Here is a 19,513-nt window from a genome sequence, read left to right on the forward strand (position 1 = left end):
ATAAAGACTTTGGGCTATAAATATTGCATAGATGTTTACATTTATTTTTTAATTTTATTTTTTATGATTTTAGTACGGTCAACACATTTATTAGTTGCATTGTTACCATGTTATTACAATTGAGTTATTATAATGATTTAATTACTATTCTCGTGTGACTTAATAACAATGTAGTTAAATCTTTATATTGAATAGAGAACAAAATGAAAATTAAAATATATCACAAAAGTTAATTAAAGGAGTAGAAACCTAATTTTAAACAACTATATAATGTCAATGGATAAATACATAAAATGTTTACCAAAAATTAGACATATAGAATTGCACCAAATAAATGACATTTATTTCAGACCTTTAGTAACACTTAATACAGCCCACAATTTAGTGTGTAAATGTGTAAGTTCAAATAACTTATGAGTACATACAAGATACAAAAATAAAGTTAGGGAGGTAAATAAAAAAAATACACCACATGTTTTGGGAAATTGTTATTTTCTTGTTATTGGTTGGGCTTTTTTGTTGTTGTACATGCATTTAAGTACCAATAAGAACCGGCACGTATTTTATATGTGTAACGGGCTTCTTAGTGTTACACATGTATAGGCTCATACAGGGATTATACCATACATTTTGGTAATTACATACTAAATGTCGGAAAATTGCCCAATTGTTCCACTATTGCTACTGTATTTTATATGTGCTGGTTCGTACTCGGGTCCTACTCTCTGGTTCCTGGTTATCCTCATTACTTTATTCGTAGCTACATTTAAGTAGCAGTAAGACAGACCTTGTAAATATTTTGTAAATACTGGTTCATACAGAGAAGTTACGGGACATTTTATTAAGTGTTACCATATATTTTATGACATAGATTATATTTAGTTAGCTAGTTAGTCTGTTAGCTTAGTTAGCTAACAGTTAGTGTTTCTGTTTATGGTTAGGGTCGTTACACTCCTGGCCGGTAACGGCGCTCTGACAGGTCAGTGCTGGGCGGAGCGCAGCGCTGCAGAGGAAGACTCATACACACAGCAACAGCGCTGTAGTTCACTGTATAATCTCCATACACAGAAACTTTATTTTAGTTTAACTGTGTTGTTTCAGAACCGTGTGGATTGTACATATTTTTTCTAAATACGTCGCTTTTTCCCCCTCATTTGTATCAAATTTGGTGAGATTTTGCGCTTTGTTATGACGAACTGGTTAGCTAAATAAGCTAACAAGCTAGCGTTAGCTGGCTAGCTAACAAGCTAGCATTAGCTGCTAGCTAACGCCGGGCAGTAGAGTCTATTGAATGGCTCTCTGTTCACTTGAGCGTTTGTATGAAACCCGGAGACATTGGAGGAGTATATCTATCTTAGTTAAATCGTTAATGTATTAATAATGGAGGTTGTGTATGTGTGCGAGTGGGAGAAGAGACCCAAAAACAACCACTGCCCCTCCATCCCGCTGGTGTGTGCCTGGTCCTGCAGAAACCTCATCGCCTTCACAACAGACCTGAAAAATGAAGAGGACGATAAAGGTAAGAGGAGTCCTTATACTAGTGCTCTCTGTTATCCTCTGTCTAATATAAAGTGTAGTTAGTTATATTAGGTTATATTCTACACTTTATTCATTTATGTCTATGAATTTTAGCCAGTGTACAGAACTTAAGCCTAACACTATGTTTGTGTCTACCACTTTTAGTTAGCTATGCATATTTCAGATCCACTGAACATACTACTGCATTTCAGAAAAATAAAATATCATTAAAAAGTTGCCTTATTTCAGTAGTTCAGTTCAAAATGTAAAATTCATATACAGCTCTGGAAAAAATTGAGAACACTTTCTTTGATTTTACCAAATTGAAATCCTCATAAAGCTATTCAAAAGCACTGTGTAAGACTGGTGGAGGAAAACATGCCAAGATGCACGAAAACTTTGATTAAAAAGCAGGGTTATTATTTTTATTTTAACCATTTCTCATTTTCTGCAAATAAATGCTGTAAATGACAATATTTCTATTTAGGAATTTGGGAGAAATGTTGTCCGTAGTTTATAGAATAAAACAACAATGTTCATTTTGCTCAAACATATACCTATAAATAGTAAAATCAGAGAAACTGAAGTGGTCTTTTAATTATTTCCAAAGCTGTATTATATAAATGTTTTATACACAGTAATCTATTATCTATAGTTGAAGATGATGACAAAAATCAGTATCTCAGAAAATCAGAATATTATATAAGACCGATTGGTACTTGTGGCGGTGTGGGCAGTGTGCCGAATTCTGCTGCAAAATGAAATCTGCATCTCTAGGAATCATTAAGTGCTGTAAGATTTTCCGGGAAAACATTGCACTGATTTTGGATTTGATTTAACACAGTGGACCAAAACCAGCAGATGACATGACTATCCAAACCATCACTGATTGTGGGAACTTCACACTAGACCTCAAGCAGCTTGGACTGTGTGCCTCTCCACTCTTCCTACCGATTCTGATTCCTTGAGTTCTCTGATCCCTTGATTATTTATAGCAATATTTTGAGCATACACACAATTGTGCTGCACATAATCCAGTTAAACATTACTGATTAAACTCTCTGTAATGTAATAGTGATGCTCATCAGTGTTCTTTTAGCAGTAATGTCATCCAAATATGCTTCGATATCACAAAAATTGAACACAATGCAATACAATGTAGAAAGAAGCCCTCTTCTATTGCACATACAGATGTTACATATTTTATAATATGCAATAGTATTGTGTTATTTGTATTAGTTGCTATTTACTGGAAAGATTTATGGGTTGTTTTTGTTTAATTGTTTTGCACTTTATATGCATGCACTAAATATTCCACACTTTGGTATTGCGCTAGATTTGTTGCTAAATTTTTTTGTTGTTACATTGCTTATTTTGTTATATATTTTTTGTACGAAACCTGAGACTTCATCATTTATTGGTTTGCTCTGTTGAAGCTGTTTTCTTTTGTGTATCATGGATATATATTTTTTCCCCTTAGTGCAGTCTAAGTGTTTAACATAGTACATTTTTTGCTTTAGAACTCAGTCACATGATTCATATCATTGACACTGAACACCCCTGGGATGTCTACTCCATCAACTCGGGTCATAGGGAAGTTATTTCGTGCTTGGAGTGGGACCAGTCAGGTAAGTTAACCTCACTGTTTAAAATTTAATTGTAAAACGGCCAATATTTTTGCATTCTCTCATATATACATTTTTTTCTAAATGATCTAATATTGCAAAAGATTAGCACTGTGTGCCCTGATAGGTGAAATTTTAGGACAAAGAGTATTGTAATGATGTTCACTCATTTTAGGGCTGCAGTATATTCATATCTAATTTTTGCCTTCATTCATTAAATTGTGTGTAACTAGGATCCAGACTGCTCTCTGCTGATGGGGACGGAGAGATCAAGTGTTGGGCAATGAAGGAACACCTTGTGAACAGCTGGGAAAGTATACAGAGCAGCTCTGTTGATGGAGACCCTATTGTAGCTCTCTCATGGTTGCACAATGGGGTCAAACTTGCACTGCATGTGGAGAAGGTAAGAGCAAGAAATTTACCCACATTTTTTAGTATATATTTTAGTATAAGGCACACTTAAAGTTCTTTAATTAAAAAAAAAAATGTCAGTGCACCTTATGTATGAATTCTACCAGTCAGGTTGTAAAGAGCAGTAAAGCCACTCCGCTAAAGTACAGCATTATAGTTTAGTTTTATAGTTTAGTTCTCCAGCATCTGAACTCTTTAAACTTTATGAATATGAACTAAAGGCTCTGCCTCTTTTTTATTATCTCAGCCATTTCTCATTTTCTGCAAATAAATGCTCTAAATGACAATATTTTTATTTGGAATTTGGGAGAAATGTTGTCTGTAGTTTATAGAATAAAACAACAATGTTCATTTTACTCAAGCATATTCCTATAAATAGCAAAATCGGAGAAACTGATTCAGAAACTGAAGTGGTCTCTTATTTCGTTCCAGAGCTGTATATATGATTTACAGATCAGATTTAAAGCAACAGTTACAAAAAAAACAGCTTGTTTAACTATAAAGGATAAATGCAATTTTATTTTACACACAGTTCTGCTCTGTAAGTTTTATTTTGCTTTCTGTTCTTATCACTCCACAGTCTGGATCCACCAACTTTGGTGAGAAGTTCTCCCGGGTGAAGTTCTCTCCGTCACTCACTCTGTTCGGCGGTAAGCCTATGGAGGGCTGGCTGGCTGTGACCGTGAGTGGCCTGGTGACCGTGTCCCTTCTGAAGCCCAACGGCGCTTTGCTGTCAGCCAGCGAAAGCCTGTGCCGGCTGCGTGGACGCGTGGCTCTTGCTGACATTGCCTTCACCGGCGGCGGGAACATTGTGGTGGCAGCGACGGACGGCAGCAGCTCATCACCAGTTCAGTTTTATAAAGTGTGTGTGAGTGTGGTGAACGAGAAGTGCCGCATCGATACAGAACTGCTGCCCTCGCTCTTTATGCGCTGCACCACTGACCCGGTGCGACGGGACAAGTATCCAGCTGTCACACACCTCAAATTCCTCACACGGGAGAACTCTGAGCAGGTGATTTTATAGTGTTACTACTGATGAAGCCTATTAACGCCTATTTAAAAATATACACATTTAATTATTATGTTTCCTTTATCAGTCTAGAATTTAAAGCAGAGGTTTGAATTTAAAGTCACTACAGACAGTACTTAATCATTTAACCATTTTCATGTAGCCAAAGGTAATAAACCTTTAAAGGCCTGTCACAATCATTTTAATACCCTCATAATTTTTTGATTAGACTAGTAAGGAATTATTAACTTTATATGTCGACTTTGTTTAAAGACCTCTGGTTAAATTTGATTTACTGTATTTTTCACACTATAAGGTGCACTTAAAATCATTTCATTTTCCTGCTAACCCCGGCTAGCACTGCTGGAGCAGCATAAGCATTACCCACTAACCCTGCTAAGCGCTCTTTCACTGTTCAGAGACAAGTATATCGGACTGTAGCCCGAGCGTTTTACCGTATTTAAACAAGCTACATGGGATGAACTGCTACATAATATAGCCCTAACTTACTGTCTGCTCCTGCACCCAGCCTTAGTGGACATCTGGAAAACTAAATAAATAAACGGAAGCGCTTTACTCACACAAATAAACAGTTTTCAGGAAAATCTGAAATCTGTGTAGATTAACATCCAGCCTGTTTGACTTTTAAAAAATTAATTTTTTAAAGAATTACAGTTTTGTTTACTTAGCTTAGCTTTACTTTAGTCACCCCACCACCCAGCAGAAAGACCTGCTAAATTAGAAGGAAAACATGTCGACACGTCATGTTAGTGTCACTTAATGTTCCTTATAATCTAGTGTGCCTTATGTGTGAAAATAGACCAGAAATAAAAGGTTTACTGATAGTGTGCCTTATAGTGTAAAAAATACAGTATGTTTTATTTATTTAGGATATGGAAATATTTTTTCCAATTTTTTAATATTGTTCATATTTTGTACATTTTTTAAATGGTATAATTGTGTTATTATTCTATTACGTTATCATTATTACAGTAGCATAAATATGTATCTAATTCAGTCCTGTAACAAATTTAGCTTGAAATCACAGTCTACTGTTTGATTTTCATTTCAAGGCTTCTAATAATAATAAGTTGTTCTGTTAAAATAGCTCTCTGTCCTAGTTTGCAGAGAATATGAAGAGAATGTTTGTGCCAGTAAAACATCTCTCCTGTGAAGTTTACAAAGGACACACTTTTAGAGCAGTATGATGCGTTTGTGTCTGTGCTGTAATACTGTTGATATTTTTGAAGGTACTGCTGTGTGCATCCAGTCAGATGGGGAGCATTGTAGAGTGCTGGTCCTTACGAAAGGAGGGGCTTCCAGTCAATAACATATTTCAGCATCGCTCACCTGTTGGTATGTTATACCTGCACATCGACTGCCAGTGTGACAGCAGGGTTACTCTGACATTGTCTGCATGTCCTGTTTATTTGCTATATTTTCTAATCTCATATGTGTTTCCATTGAAAACAAGATAAATTCACAATGATCCAAAACTTTTGAGCAGTAGTTTATAAATACGATACAGGACTTTATTAATCTTTGTCATAACAGTTGACATTATGTTCTAATAACAGTGGGTGAGAAGCAGCCGATGATTCTGAAGTGGCGAATCCTTTCGGCCACAAATGATTTGGACCGTGTCTCTGCAGTGGCACTACCTAAACTGCCCATCTCCATCTCCAACACTGATCTTAAAGTCGCCTCTGACACAAAGTTTTGCCCAGGTCTTGGTAAGTGTTTCTTTTTTACTGTTACAAATCAGTCTGTAACAAAAAAAAGTCAAATAATAATAATAGAAGTCCAACTTTGTTTTTTTCGTACTAGGGATGTCCCGATTACATTTTCTGCCGATACCGAGTCCCGATCCGATGCTTTGGCAGTAAAAAAAATAAATAAAATAAAAAGATCACACCCAAGTTGTCCGTTAGGTTTTTGAATTAGTTTTTAATTATTATTGATTACTCATTATTATTACTCAAGTAGAAGTGTGTATATGTGTATATATATATATATATATATATATATATATATATATATATATATATATATATATACTGGGGTTTACAAATACTTCTGTAGAAGTTTAAGTATTAACTCAAACTTTTTACTTATATATTTATACTTAAAGTATAAGTGAGTCTGTGGGCTGATGTATCGGAACACGTTTAATATTAAATAAATGCATTACTGTGGTCTTGTGTGCACAGGCCTGGCTTTGTCATTCCATGATGGCAGCATTCAAATACTGCATCGTCTGTCCCTTCACACCATGGGTATGTTCTATGGGTCCTCTGGTTCCTCCCAGCGAGTGGGAGACGAGCCAGTCATCAAACGGCAGAGAGCTGGAGGTCCTGCCGTCCACTTTAAAGCCCTGCAGTTTTCCTGGACATCTCTGGCTCTGGTCGGTGTGGACAACCATGGAAAGGTACACAGGCCAAAGTGTGCCCTAAACTTTAAAGAGGCAAATGAGCTTAAAGAGCATGTGATAGTGTCTACCTGAACATATTTCTTTGATATTTGCTTTATAAATCATGTATTTATATTAATGCCAGGGTTGTGTAATGTGCAATAATTAAATAATGTGCTAATTAGATACGTATCACGATACAAGGGTATCTGTATCAGCAATTGTTTAAATAACATTTTAGAAAAAACGCTATAGTATACAGCTCTGGAAAAAATTAAGAGACCACTTCAGTTTCTAAATCAGTTTCTCTGATTTTGCTATTAATAGGTATATGTTTGAGTAAAATAAACATTGTTGTTTTATTCTTAAAACTATGAACGACATGTCTCCCAAATTCCAAATAAAAACATTGTTATTTAGAGCATTTATTTGCAGAAAATGAGAAATGGCTGAAATAACAAAAAAGATGCAGAGCTTTCAGACCTCAAATAATGCAAAGTAAACAAGTTCATATTCATAAAGTTTTAAGTTAGTTCAGAAATCAATATTTGGTTAAATAACCCTGGTTTTTAATCACAGTTTTCACGCATCTTGGCATGTTCTCCCGCACCACTCTTACACACTGCTTTTGGATAACTTTATGCCACTCCTGGTGCAAAAATTCAAGCAGTTCAGCTTGGTTTGATGGCTTGTGATCATCCATCTTCCTCTTGATTATATTCCAGAGATTTCCAGAGCTGTATAAACAAACCATAAACTTTAGGCATATTGGTTCAGCTCTAGGCATATTGTTATAGGCTGTGGAAATGCTCCACTAAGAGCAGGTTGTCCAAATTGTGACTACAAGCAATACAGCAAAACCATGAATATGGTGCAAGTACTAAAGTAATATGAAACTTCATAGTAGTGATCAATTTGTTGCAGCAGATTACTGCAGGCTTTTTTGTACAGAAGCTTGTTACCATGGTATAACAGGATTCAGAATGATATGTTACAAATGTTCATCAAAAAACTATAGATCTCTTGTTCTTAAATTCTGTAAAAAAAATAATTTAAGATTAAGATAAGATTGCTTCCAACGCAGCAGATCACACTCTTGTCATTTTAAGGATCTACATTCTTTAGGTTGCTAGAATGCCTTTTATGAGCTGGAATGTTGACAAAGTCATTACAAAAAACATTTTTGTCTGTTTGTGTATGTGTAATAAGTACACTATATTGCCAAAAGTAGTTGCTTGTCTTCGCATGGATATGAATTTATTAATCTGTTGTGCAGGGGTCGGCAATAGGATGTGGCCCGCAAGTATGAAACATCTGGGTTGTGAGGTTGTCTGAACTATAATGAACAATAATGAAAAAAATAAATAAATAAAATGCTTCTCTGTTGAGCTTTTATTTTACATCCCTCCCATTTCTCTCTGTCGCACTCGGCGTGACTTTAGTTTCTGCCCGTTCTTTGGCTCCCTATATCACTATAAGGGCGTTTTTTTCCGGCCATGTCCCAATTCAATAGCCGGGGCAGTGGTAGTGTATTGGACCGCGACCCTGACGACACGGATTCGATCCCGCGTGAGGAGCGGTGTGTTTATTTATTTATTTTTTTTTTATTCCTTTCTTTTTGGGTTTACTTGCTTTGAGATGAACTGTTCTGCAATTGGGTTCAACAACCCTCTGGGCTGAAGAGATACTAGTCTGTAGCTCTCCATCCCATTACACTTCATTTTCCAAAATTGCAGACCCCTGCTGTATGGTTTAATATGATGTCAGCACACCCTTTGCAGCTATTGCAGCTTCAACTTTTCAGGAAAGGCTTTCCACAAGGTTTAGAAGTGTGTTTATGGAAATGATTGACCATTCATCAGTCAGACACTGATGTTGAAGGAAAAGCCCTGGCTCACAGTGTCTGCTCTAATTTATCCCAAAGATGTTTTGTCAAGTTGACATCAGAACTCAGGTTATTTTACACCAAATTACTTACCATGTCTTTATGAACCTTGATTTGTGCACTGGTGCACAGTCATGTTGAAAAATGTGTTCTTGCAAAGTTGGGAGCATGAAATGTCTGAAAATGGAAAAAAACTGAAGCATTAAGAGTTCCCTTTGCTGTAACTAAGGGACTGAGCCCAGCTTCAAAAAAACAACCCCATGACATGATCCCCCCCTCCACTAAACTTTACCGTTGGAATAATGCAGTCAGACAAGTATTATTCTCTTGAAAACTGCCAAACCCAGACTTATCTGATGTGATTTTTGTAATTAGTCACTCCAGAGAACACATCTCCACTGCTCTAGAGTCTAGTGATTGGAACACCTGAATTACTTTTGGCAGTATTGTGTATTGTGTTGCTATTATTTTTTTTTTACAAAAAATTATATATATTTTTAAAAATAAATTAACCAATTGTTACAGAAATTGTCCAATATGTATCTAGAATGGACCCTGTGTGAAATATGTGAACTTTCATTCACAGCACTGAAATTCAGTATGAAGTCCTAAAGTCTCTTTTTCTTCTACCCCCAGCTCCACATGATCCGTGTGTCCCCCTCCATGGGGCAGATGTTGGACATGAACACTCTGCTGCGCCACCTGCTGTTCCTACTGGAGTACTGCATGGTGACAGGCTACGACTGGTGGGATGTGCTTCTGCATGTTCAGCCTGGGATGGTCCATAACCTGGTGGAGAAGCTCCATGAGGAGTACATGAGGCAGAATCAAGCCCTGCAGCAGGTTTGCAGCAGTGAGACGGCTTATCAGTTTACACAGTGTAGACTGAGTTAAGATATGCAGGGGGTCGATGATAGCTGGGAACAAAGACAGTGTACACAAAAAAACAATCAGTGTAGTACAACCAACGTAAGTGCATACGTTAGCAAAACTTTTTAACAAGGTCATGTGTAGGGCACTGTAAATTAACTGAGAATTGTGTAATTAAGGGCACTGAGAATTGTGTAATTAAGGTATATAAGATAGCATATTTCAGAAGAAAATGAGCGCTATTTGTACAGTTTTTATAGTTGTAGCCAATGACATATGTAATGGAACAAAAAAAAAACATCAACATTTAAATGTGGGAAACAATTGAATTTTTGGTATTGCCGATATTTGGCAATGCAATTAAAATGTTTTTTTTAAATAAATGTTTAATTATTATTAAAAGAATAATATCAAAACAGCCATTTTTGCACACAATAATAAACGAGTACTAAAAAGCCTTGTAAATGATTAACATTTAAATATGCATCTTTTTTTAAGTAAACAACTAATAAATGTCACAACAATTACAAGGTCATGATTTATTTTTTTCATGCTGTAAGTTCTGTATTTCTTGGAGGAAGAAGGATAAAACTGTAGTGTGGTTTAGGCCTGGAAGAACATATTTAGACTAGACTTTTCTTGTTGTATCATAAAATATATCTCAGGGTACTTTTGATGCTTTTTAAATTAATATATTGTAATGTGCTGAGATGCTGAGAGCTTTAGTGTAAGAGATAATCACTAGTGTATCTGCATATATTGCACTTTTATTTTTTTATTTATGCTGCTCTATCAGTGCATAATTATGTACTTTATACTGTACACATCGATATTGGAATTGTATGGAAATATATCATGATATAGATTTTTGCTCTATTGTCCAGCCCTACTTTAACATCCTAAAAAGAAGTTCTTATATTTATTTATAGTAGCACACTAGAAACATCTAATGCCAGCTCTGTTTTTTGTTCTTAAAATAATTAGGCTAATATTTTGTAACTTGTTGTAACATGACATTGCACACTATTAACTTTATATTATAAATGTTTTGCATTTAAATTATTTAAATGTATTCATTTTTTAGGTATTGAAGTTTGATAGTATTAATTATAAGCCTCTGAATGACGGTCTGTATTAAACCTGGAAATACAGTAACATAGTTTATGAGTGAGTGAACTTGAGTTGATTTTTTTGGGGGGTTGTGTTTTAAAAGGTGCTGGCTACCCGAATTGTAGCTGTGAAGGCGTCTCTATGTAAGCTGTCATCTGCTACAGCAGCCCGGGCAAACGACTTCCACGCCAAGCTGCTCCTCATCGCCATCAGCTCCACACTCAAATCTCTGCTCAGACCCCACGTCCTCAACACACCAGACAAAAGCCCAGGAGACAGACTGGCGGAGATCTGCACCAAGAACACAGACACTGGTAACAAAATGATTCCAACTTCTGTGGGTTATATAACTGAAAATCCAGCACACTTTTTTCCCCCCACTTATGTGGATATTGAGGTCTATATTAATATGGCTATTAGGTTCTCTCTTATGTGATCAGCAGTCCTAGTCAGATAATATACATATATAATTACAGTATTTATCAGCTGATAATCACTCTCCTTCAATAAAAGTATCACTCATCACTCTCCTGTAAATGCTCACTTTGCTGAGTGCTCTGGCGAGATGCCTTGGGGATAAATGATCTGTAAATGCACTCTATTTTTAGTCATGGTCTATCACCGACTCCTGTGACTCATTCACTTCCATTTCTTTTTTTTATTTTGCATAGACATTGACAAGGTGATGATTAACCTGAAGACAGAGGAGTTTGTTCTGGATGGACCTCCACTTCAGTCCCTTCAGCAGCTCATTCAATGGGTGGGCGACTTCGTGCTCTACCTGCTTGCCAATCTGCCCAACCAGGTCAGTAGTACAGTAGGACATTAAGGTAGCAAGATAAGCGATGATACATTTTTAATGCTTGCTTTCTTTGAGACAGAATCTAGTGTTGAAAACATGGTGGTTTTAAAATATAATTTTGGCCAAATTATCCCAATATTATGGATATGTACCAGTTAGTCCTTCCCCACTGTTTAAATGTGCACGGCTAGGGGTTGGGTGTTCTGATTCTTTTTAGGCTGGAGGGGTAGAGGAAAGTGTTAGGGCTATAGGGCCCTTCAAACTGAAATTATTCAGACACACACTCCAAACCAAGAGCTTTGAGAATCACTGGCAAGATGGGGACACAAACTACCAGAGAACCCCACAAAATTTGAGAATTTTCTTTGTTAAAATTCTGACAAACTCTTCAGTTCTGGGAAAAATTAAGGGACCACTTCAGTTTTTGAATCAGATTTTCTGATTTTACTATTTACAGGTATATGTTTGAGTAAAATGAACATTGTTGTTTTATTCTAGAAACTACAGACAATATTTATCCCAAATTCCCAATAAAACATTGTTATTTAGAGCATCAATTTGCAGAAAATAATAAATGGCTGAAATAACAAAAGATGCAGAGCTTTCAGACCTTAAATAATGCAAAGAAAACAAATTCATATTCATAAAGTTTTAAGAGTTCAGAAATCAATATTTGGTGGAATAACTCTGGTTTTTAATCACAGTTTTCATGCATCTTGGCATGTTCTCCTCCACCAGTCTTACACACTGCTTTTGGATAACTTCATGCCACTTCTGGTGCCAAAAATATATATGATTTATATTTTCAATTTGGTAAAATCAAAAACTCATAATTGTTAAGTGCTCTCATTTCTTCTAGAGCTCTATGTCACCATAGTTTCAGTGTAGTTTCAGTGTTTTATTGCCATTTTCTTCATAACATGCATAAAGAAAAATTGCTAGTAGTTTGTCTCAGTAGAGAACTTTTCCGTTCCACCTTAAATTCAACAGGCAGCAGAGGTTGCAGCATTTAAGGTGGAACAGAAAAATAAAATAAAATAATATAAAACCTAATTTCAACTTCCCATCACAGAGGAACTGAGGAACGTACCACCTTCCCCCTTTCTGAAGACCAAGGATGCCCTAAAGTTAACTAGTAAACCAGCAGCTAGGTTGCTGAACTTTAACCCTTCACTACTATAGCTATACATTTGTATCGGGTGGTTGAAGGGTTGCCCCAATTCTTAGGAGGATGAGTTCACCCCTTCTCCTTTCGAGGTACACTCGAAAACAACAGGTAGGGGTACACACAAAGAGAAACATAAGTAAGAAAATCAATATTGCAGTATGACTATATCAGCACTGTCTATTAATATCATCATGTTCAGCTCAGATGGCCATGAAAGGCTCCACTCTGGTAGCTCTAAAAGCTTGTAGATGAGAAAAACAAGTTCTTATCTTATGTCACAATGTCCTTCTCTGGGAACAGTCAGTCTCCACACAGTCTCATGGGCCAAACTCACTTTTTTACATATTTAGTTCTGCCTGAAGCCTAAAACCTGAATCTTTAACATTGAATACAGATATGCGTACGGATGAAACCTTCTGCTAATATTCTGTGTTCATTCAGTCTATTTTTGTGCACACTTTCTGAAAGCTTATAAAGGCAGACTAAATTGAGCAGTACCTCTTAAAATCACAACATGCGTCATGATGCATCAAATCACAAAATTCTAGCCAATAAATAGCCCTAGTATATTTTACAAATACAACAAGTGGCTTCAAACTTTTGAATGGTAGTGGGTATTAAAGGAGAACTCCGGTGTGAAATTGACTTTTGATGTAGTGAAACATGATAAAGAGTACTAACCTTTGTTGAATAGCCGACCTTCGTTCTCCCGCAGCTTTCTGAGATCCAACAATTTTGTGTAATTTGTCCAAACAGGTTTTAATGGGGCATATTTTGCCCCTGCAGATCAATTGCATTTTACACCGTTATCCAGGCTCAAAGTAGCTCCAAATCTCATCGGTAGAATCCGGAGAGCCTTGACATTTAAAACGAGGCATTAAGAACTTTAAAAGTGCACACAGTTTATTAATACCACTGTTTACAACCCGTAGCATAAGCTACATCTCTGGGCGCTGCCATCTTAAAGTAAAGTCATGATCAGTACAGTGACGAGCATGTTATGTATACATGAAGAACGTGGCTGGGATGTGTGCTGTGCTCAGACTGCATCTTCAGCCAACATAACAGAGGAAAAGGCAAAGGTATAAGAAGACAGAATGGTTCACGTTTATGCCTTTTACGTGCTCATGATTCTTCTGATTATACTTTACTTTTCTTTAACATGGTGCTGCCCGGAGATGTCGCGAATGCTACAGGTTGTAAACAGTGTTTTTTTTTTTAAATAAACTTTTTCTGCACTTTTAAAGTTCTTAACGCCTCATTTTAAATGTAAGAGTTCTCCGGATTCTACCAATAACGTGTTTAAAATATGCCCCATATCACCCAGTCTAAACTGCACAAAATTGCTGGATCTCAGAAAGCTGCGGGAGAACAGAGGTGACCTATTTAACGAAGGTTAGTACTCCTTATTATTTTCCACTACACCCAAAGTCAGTTTCATACCAGAGTTCTCCTTAAAGTTGTAACACTGTTTTCTGCAGCTCTGAGACTCATACTCACTTCTTCACTCCTCCTCTTCACATTAGGGCTCCATAGTTCGCCCAGGCTTCGGCTTCCTGCGGGACGGGCCCTCGCTGGGCATGCTGAGGGAGATGATGGTGATGATCCGCATCTGGGGCTTGCTGAAGCCTGGCTGCCTTCCCATCTACACAGCCACCTCTGACAACCAGGACAGCATGTCTCTTCTCTTCCGCCTCCTCACCAAGCTCTGGCTCTGCTGTAAGTCTGCGGCCCTATAGGCCTTAAAAAAAACACCATCTGTTATTGGAGCCGTTCTTTAGTTACATTTCAGAAAAGCTAGAAGAACAAAATATCTAGAAATAACAAGGTAACTGGGTTTGAAAGTAGAAGTCTCACTAAAACTAGCGAGGTGCATTTGCCATATCACCCACCTACTACTTTTTTTTGTTTAGCAAAAGAAAAAAAAATCACACTGTTCTCATTTCCCATTATATGTCTACTAAAGGCAGATTATATCATTTACTTTAATCCTAGATATATGGAGATATTTGGATTGCATTTATTAGTATCATTGGTATCATGACATTCTGGATCATTGACTTCTATAACAAATTTGAAATTATTTTTGTATTTTCTTTTTAATATATCTTTTAATATTATATGCTATAATACAATTTAATTTTAATTTTCTTTTTTTTTTAAACATTATTCAGTGTTTTGTTATATCGCCAAAAGTATCGTTATCGCGAAAATACCATGAAATATCATTATATTATTTTCAGGCCATATTGTATTTGTACTGTATTTACTTTTTTTAAATCAAATCTTTTTCTTTGCTTCTATAGCACGGGATGAGAGCCACCCTCAGGAACCGGATGAGACCCTGCTGGATGAATGCTGTCTACTGCCTAGCCAGCTGCTTGTGCCCAGCATGGACTGGCTGCCCATCAACGACGGCGTCATCACCAAAATCCAGAGCAAGCACCAGCTGCGGCTGCAGTTTGGCAAGCCCTACACCCTGCCTGGACTCAACCCCAACTCACAGATGGAGATTTTCTCCAGGTAAGGAATGCTCACAGTGCCCTCTTGTGTAAGAAGCACTAGTCTCATTACTTACTGTGTTAAGAAGTACACTAGCTGAGGGTCTGGTCTCGTGGGCCGTTTTTTAGTTCCCTCTTGACCCATGTGAGGTGATGTTAATAAAGAGAGCTTGCTAGTGCTTTCTAAATTTGTGTTAAATTATTCAAATGAATGCTGGCTTGTTTCACACTGAGTTCATTACTGCTCAATCATGTGCTCCTTAATAAGCGCAACCTAACAGGCAGGACTTTAATCATGATTGAGCCAGCAAGACAGGTCACACATAACTTGGCGTGAATAACGGAATGTGACTAGCCATTTAGTGTAATTAATTTTTTTTATTATTACAGATGTAGCTCACTGTTTTTTTGCTAGATGTTGATTAAAAAAAAAAGATAAAAAAAAATTAAGAGACCACTTAATGAACCAAATTAAAAACCTTCTGCACACGTGTAAAGGGATTTGAGTTTGTTGTAAAAACATATATTATATTGTGATAATGATTAAAATTACAATTTATCATACATCCCTTATATACACTATTTTCCAAACAATCCTAAAGTCCCACTAATTTGTCAATTCAGCTACTTTAAGGCAACTAAATTGCTGACATAGGCTTTTGTTGCAATGGGTTAGTTAAAGGATTGAGCTTTAATTCAGTTTTATTTACTTAAAAAAAAAATCAATGAACTTTAATGAATCTTTCCATTAAGATTGTGTGAATTAGCGGTCTGACTTCAACCATGTAGGCATGTCAAAACTGTGCACCAGTCACACTTTCTAAATATGGATTAGACACACTCATCTGTCTTCATCTAGAAATATGCTTACTGTCTCTGTTGATTAGAAATGAAAAATGACCAGAACATTTCAGAACTAACTTGACAAAGCCTGTGTTTAGTCACTTGCCATTGTCTTATTACGTAACTGTGTTTTTGTCAGGAGTCCAGCATCACAGAGGATGGACAACCTGCGCTGTTTACACATGGGTATCTGTCCAACAGAGGAAAGCAAGGCCTGCACCAGGTACAAACTGACATCTTTAAATAAGTCTGCATTGGATGTATTGCAAGACAACTGATAATAATGGAATTTAATTATATTTATTCATTGGTTTATAAACACTGTCATTTTATTGCTGGTGTGGTTAAGCAATAAAGAGCCGGAAGCTTTTTGACTAATTATACGCCAGTTTGCTGATAAGCTTGCCAAATCACACTTACCTCACACTTACCTCAAACTACATTAATTTGTCATGACATAAACAACACTATATAAATGATAAATATTTAAGCAGTATATAATTTTTTTTTCCGCACTATAAGGCGCACTTAAAATCACCCAAATTCATCAGTGTGCCTTACAATTTGGTACAAATAATAAATTATAAATTACTAATAAATTTTATTAGTAAGGTTGAAAGCATCAGTAAAAAACACTCTGCAGAGGTACAGCATTATACAGGAGTTTCAGTTCAGTTCTCCATCGCCGGGGCTGAAGTAGCATTAGCATTAGCCACTAAGCGCTGGCTCTTTTGTCGTTTAGACTGCTGCTAACCCTGGCTAGTACAGCTGGAGAACTATTAGCATTAGCCACTAAGTCCACTAAGCTCTAACTCTTAGCATTAGCAAACCTTAGTGCTCCAACCTTAGTGCTAGAGAAATTCGGGAATCTAAGCTTACTTTAAATAAAGTGAAGTGCTTTACTCACCCAAGTAAACAGTGTTCAGGAGAAAAATTTGTGTAAATTAACATTCAGCGCTCATTTGACTTTAAAAGAAAGTGTTTTTTTCTTTTTAAGAATTATGGTTTTGTTTGCTTAGCTTAGCTTTACTTAACTTAGTTAACTACCCCCCCTCCCACTCCGCAATGGTGAGACCTGCTGAATTAGAAGGAAAACATGGCAACACCCCTGTTCCATACTAGTGTTGAATAATGCGCCTTATAATCCGGCGCGCCTTATAGTGCTTTAAATAGTGCGAAAATGGCATGCTGTTTGCTTTGCCATTTGATCTATCCTTTTAAACTGATTGATTCTGGCTGCTTTCTTCTCAGTGTTTTGCAGTTTTCTCTGTTATATATTTTACACTTTTTTTAATTCAGTAATGCACTTGTTTGTAACCAAGTGGGTTTTATATTAGTCTAAACTATCTTCTGAACAACACTTCGGAATGTCTCAATAATCCTCTTTGTGTTTTCAGGTGTGGCTGTGTAACAATGCTGCGCTCCCCAAACAAGACCAATGCTATGAAACAGTGGGAGCAGCGCTGGATTAAGAACTGTCTGTGTGGAGGACTCTGGAGAAAAATTCCCAACACATGAAACTTTCTGAAATCAGGTCATAGGTCATGGATATTAGATCATGTTCAAAGGATGTGCCACAGTCAGTCCTAAAGCCCCTGTTTGTCCAGCACTATTGCCCAGCTTCTGTGGGTCAGGTGACCGGTGAGTTTGTCAGAATTGCTGTAATGATCCAAACAGAAACAGCATCAATAAAGTGGTATTTTTCATGCCCAGATGATCATGAACGTTCACAATCACGTTTTAACCCTCTGTAAATATCAGTCATGTTTTGTATTGTTTTTTTTGTAATGTTTACAATAAATTCCAAGGCAGATTTCGACATATGTTTTTTTTTTTTTTTTTGTTAATTCAAATAATAAGTATTTTTGAAAAAATGTTTGGATAGAAGTTAGATATTGTGAGGATCAGCACACAATACTATAGAATTATATTGACTGGATAGAATTGTATTGACTGGATGTGCAAATATAAACTTTAACACACACTTTGATCACAAACCACTGTGAGTTGTAGACTAGTGAGTTTCTAAAATGTGCATGTTAATTGCTTCATAATTAGCTTTATAGCAGAGTGCATTATCACTCCATTAGACTGTTGTTCAAGTCCATCTCAGCAGAGCATAACCTTTTGAACTCTAAAATTAAACAAGGCTCCTAACACTACATTTCTAAATACCTTAATGTAATTTATTCCATTCTCTCATTGTGGGCCATCATAATGTGTTCATCATGGAAATCCATATATATGCCAGAAAAAGTACCGGTAAGTGAACCTTTTGGAAGGGCAGTAATCTTTTGGATTTCTGTACTGAGTACCAATTGAATGTGGTCATATGATTAGCTTAATTACAATTATAGAACAACCATAATCTGACTAAACTAATATTGTCTCTTGTTGATCACAATGAATAATTTTTAACAGTGCAAGCTCGAAAAAGTAAATGAACCGTTAGCAGTAGTCACCTCCTCTAAACATTCCTGTAGCTGCAAATAAGATCTTGTTGAGGAGGAAATTTTGAACCAATGCTCCCTCCAAATGTTGTGCCTTGCATACTGTACATAGCCTTCATGTCATGCCAGAGTAGCTTGATATGTACTGGTTTTATGAAACAACTATAACTTTTAATATTTATTACATTTTTAACCAGTAAGTAGTACGAAAAGAAATGTTTGCAATGTAGAGTGAGTTGTGGTCCCAACCTTTTTATCAAAAACAGTAGGAGTACTGTCCTTAAGAAAGGAGGATTTGGTTGTTCGTCAGATCAGATAGTTATGTTATGGGACAATTAATGATGTGTGCCATTATTTTATTGAATTTTTCAAGATAACTTCTAAGATAATAAAAGACCAATTTTTTTGCCTAATTATTATATTAGCTGAAAAATCCAGCTTGGGACCAGCTTTTACCAGTTTGTACTGGCAAAGTCTATCTTGTTTTTAATGCTGGCCATTGGCCTTGCTGGTCATGCTGATCAACCAGCATGGTCAAGCTTGGTCAGGTTGATCATGCTTGTAGTCCATTAATCTTAAACCAAGAAATCTATGCTGGTCAAGAACATACCTGGTCAACCATTGTAATCATCTTGACCAGCTTGAACTGGGCAGTGATGCCCTATACTGGTCAACTTGTTAAAGCTGCCAGACCAGAACTGGTGGCCAAGATGATCACAATGTATATAGTATAGGGTATCCCTTCCTAAACAAACAGCCTGCCCAGTTTAAGCTGGTCAAGATGATTACAATGATTGAATACAATGCTAGTATATGGTATCCCCCCAAAAAAACAGCAAATTTAGGATGATTACAATGGTTTACCAGATAGATTTAGGATGAAGACAACGGCTGACCAGATTTGCTCTTGA

The 19,513-nt window shown here is 36.5% G+C and overlaps 1 protein-coding gene across 1 annotated transcript; it reads left to right on the plus strand.

The window, feature by feature from the left end:
- The first annotated feature begins 974 nt into the window (after positions 1-974).
- Positions 975-17,971, plus strand: med16 (mediator complex subunit 16). The gene is made up of 14 exons (XM_022669688.2): positions 975-1,519; positions 3,039-3,146; positions 3,377-3,546; positions 4,135-4,566; positions 5,814-5,919; positions 6,141-6,296; positions 6,774-6,991; positions 9,495-9,701; positions 10,942-11,152; positions 11,510-11,643; positions 14,335-14,527; positions 15,115-15,331; positions 16,292-16,375; positions 17,550-17,971. Exons 1-14 carry the CDS (start codon positions 1,381-1,383, stop codon positions 17,668-17,670), a joined length of 2,496 nt encoding a protein of 831 aa, XP_022525409.2. The 5' UTR covers positions 975-1,380; the 3' UTR covers positions 17,671-17,971.
- Positions 17,972-19,513: the final 1,542 nt, after the last annotated feature.

The sequence above is a fragment of the Astyanax mexicanus genome, chromosome 16 (assembly GCF_023375975.1).
Source record: "Astyanax mexicanus isolate ESR-SI-001 chromosome 16, AstMex3_surface, whole genome shotgun sequence".
In the NCBI taxonomy this organism is placed as follows: Eukaryota; Metazoa; Chordata; class Actinopteri; order Characiformes; family Acestrorhamphidae; genus Astyanax; species Astyanax mexicanus.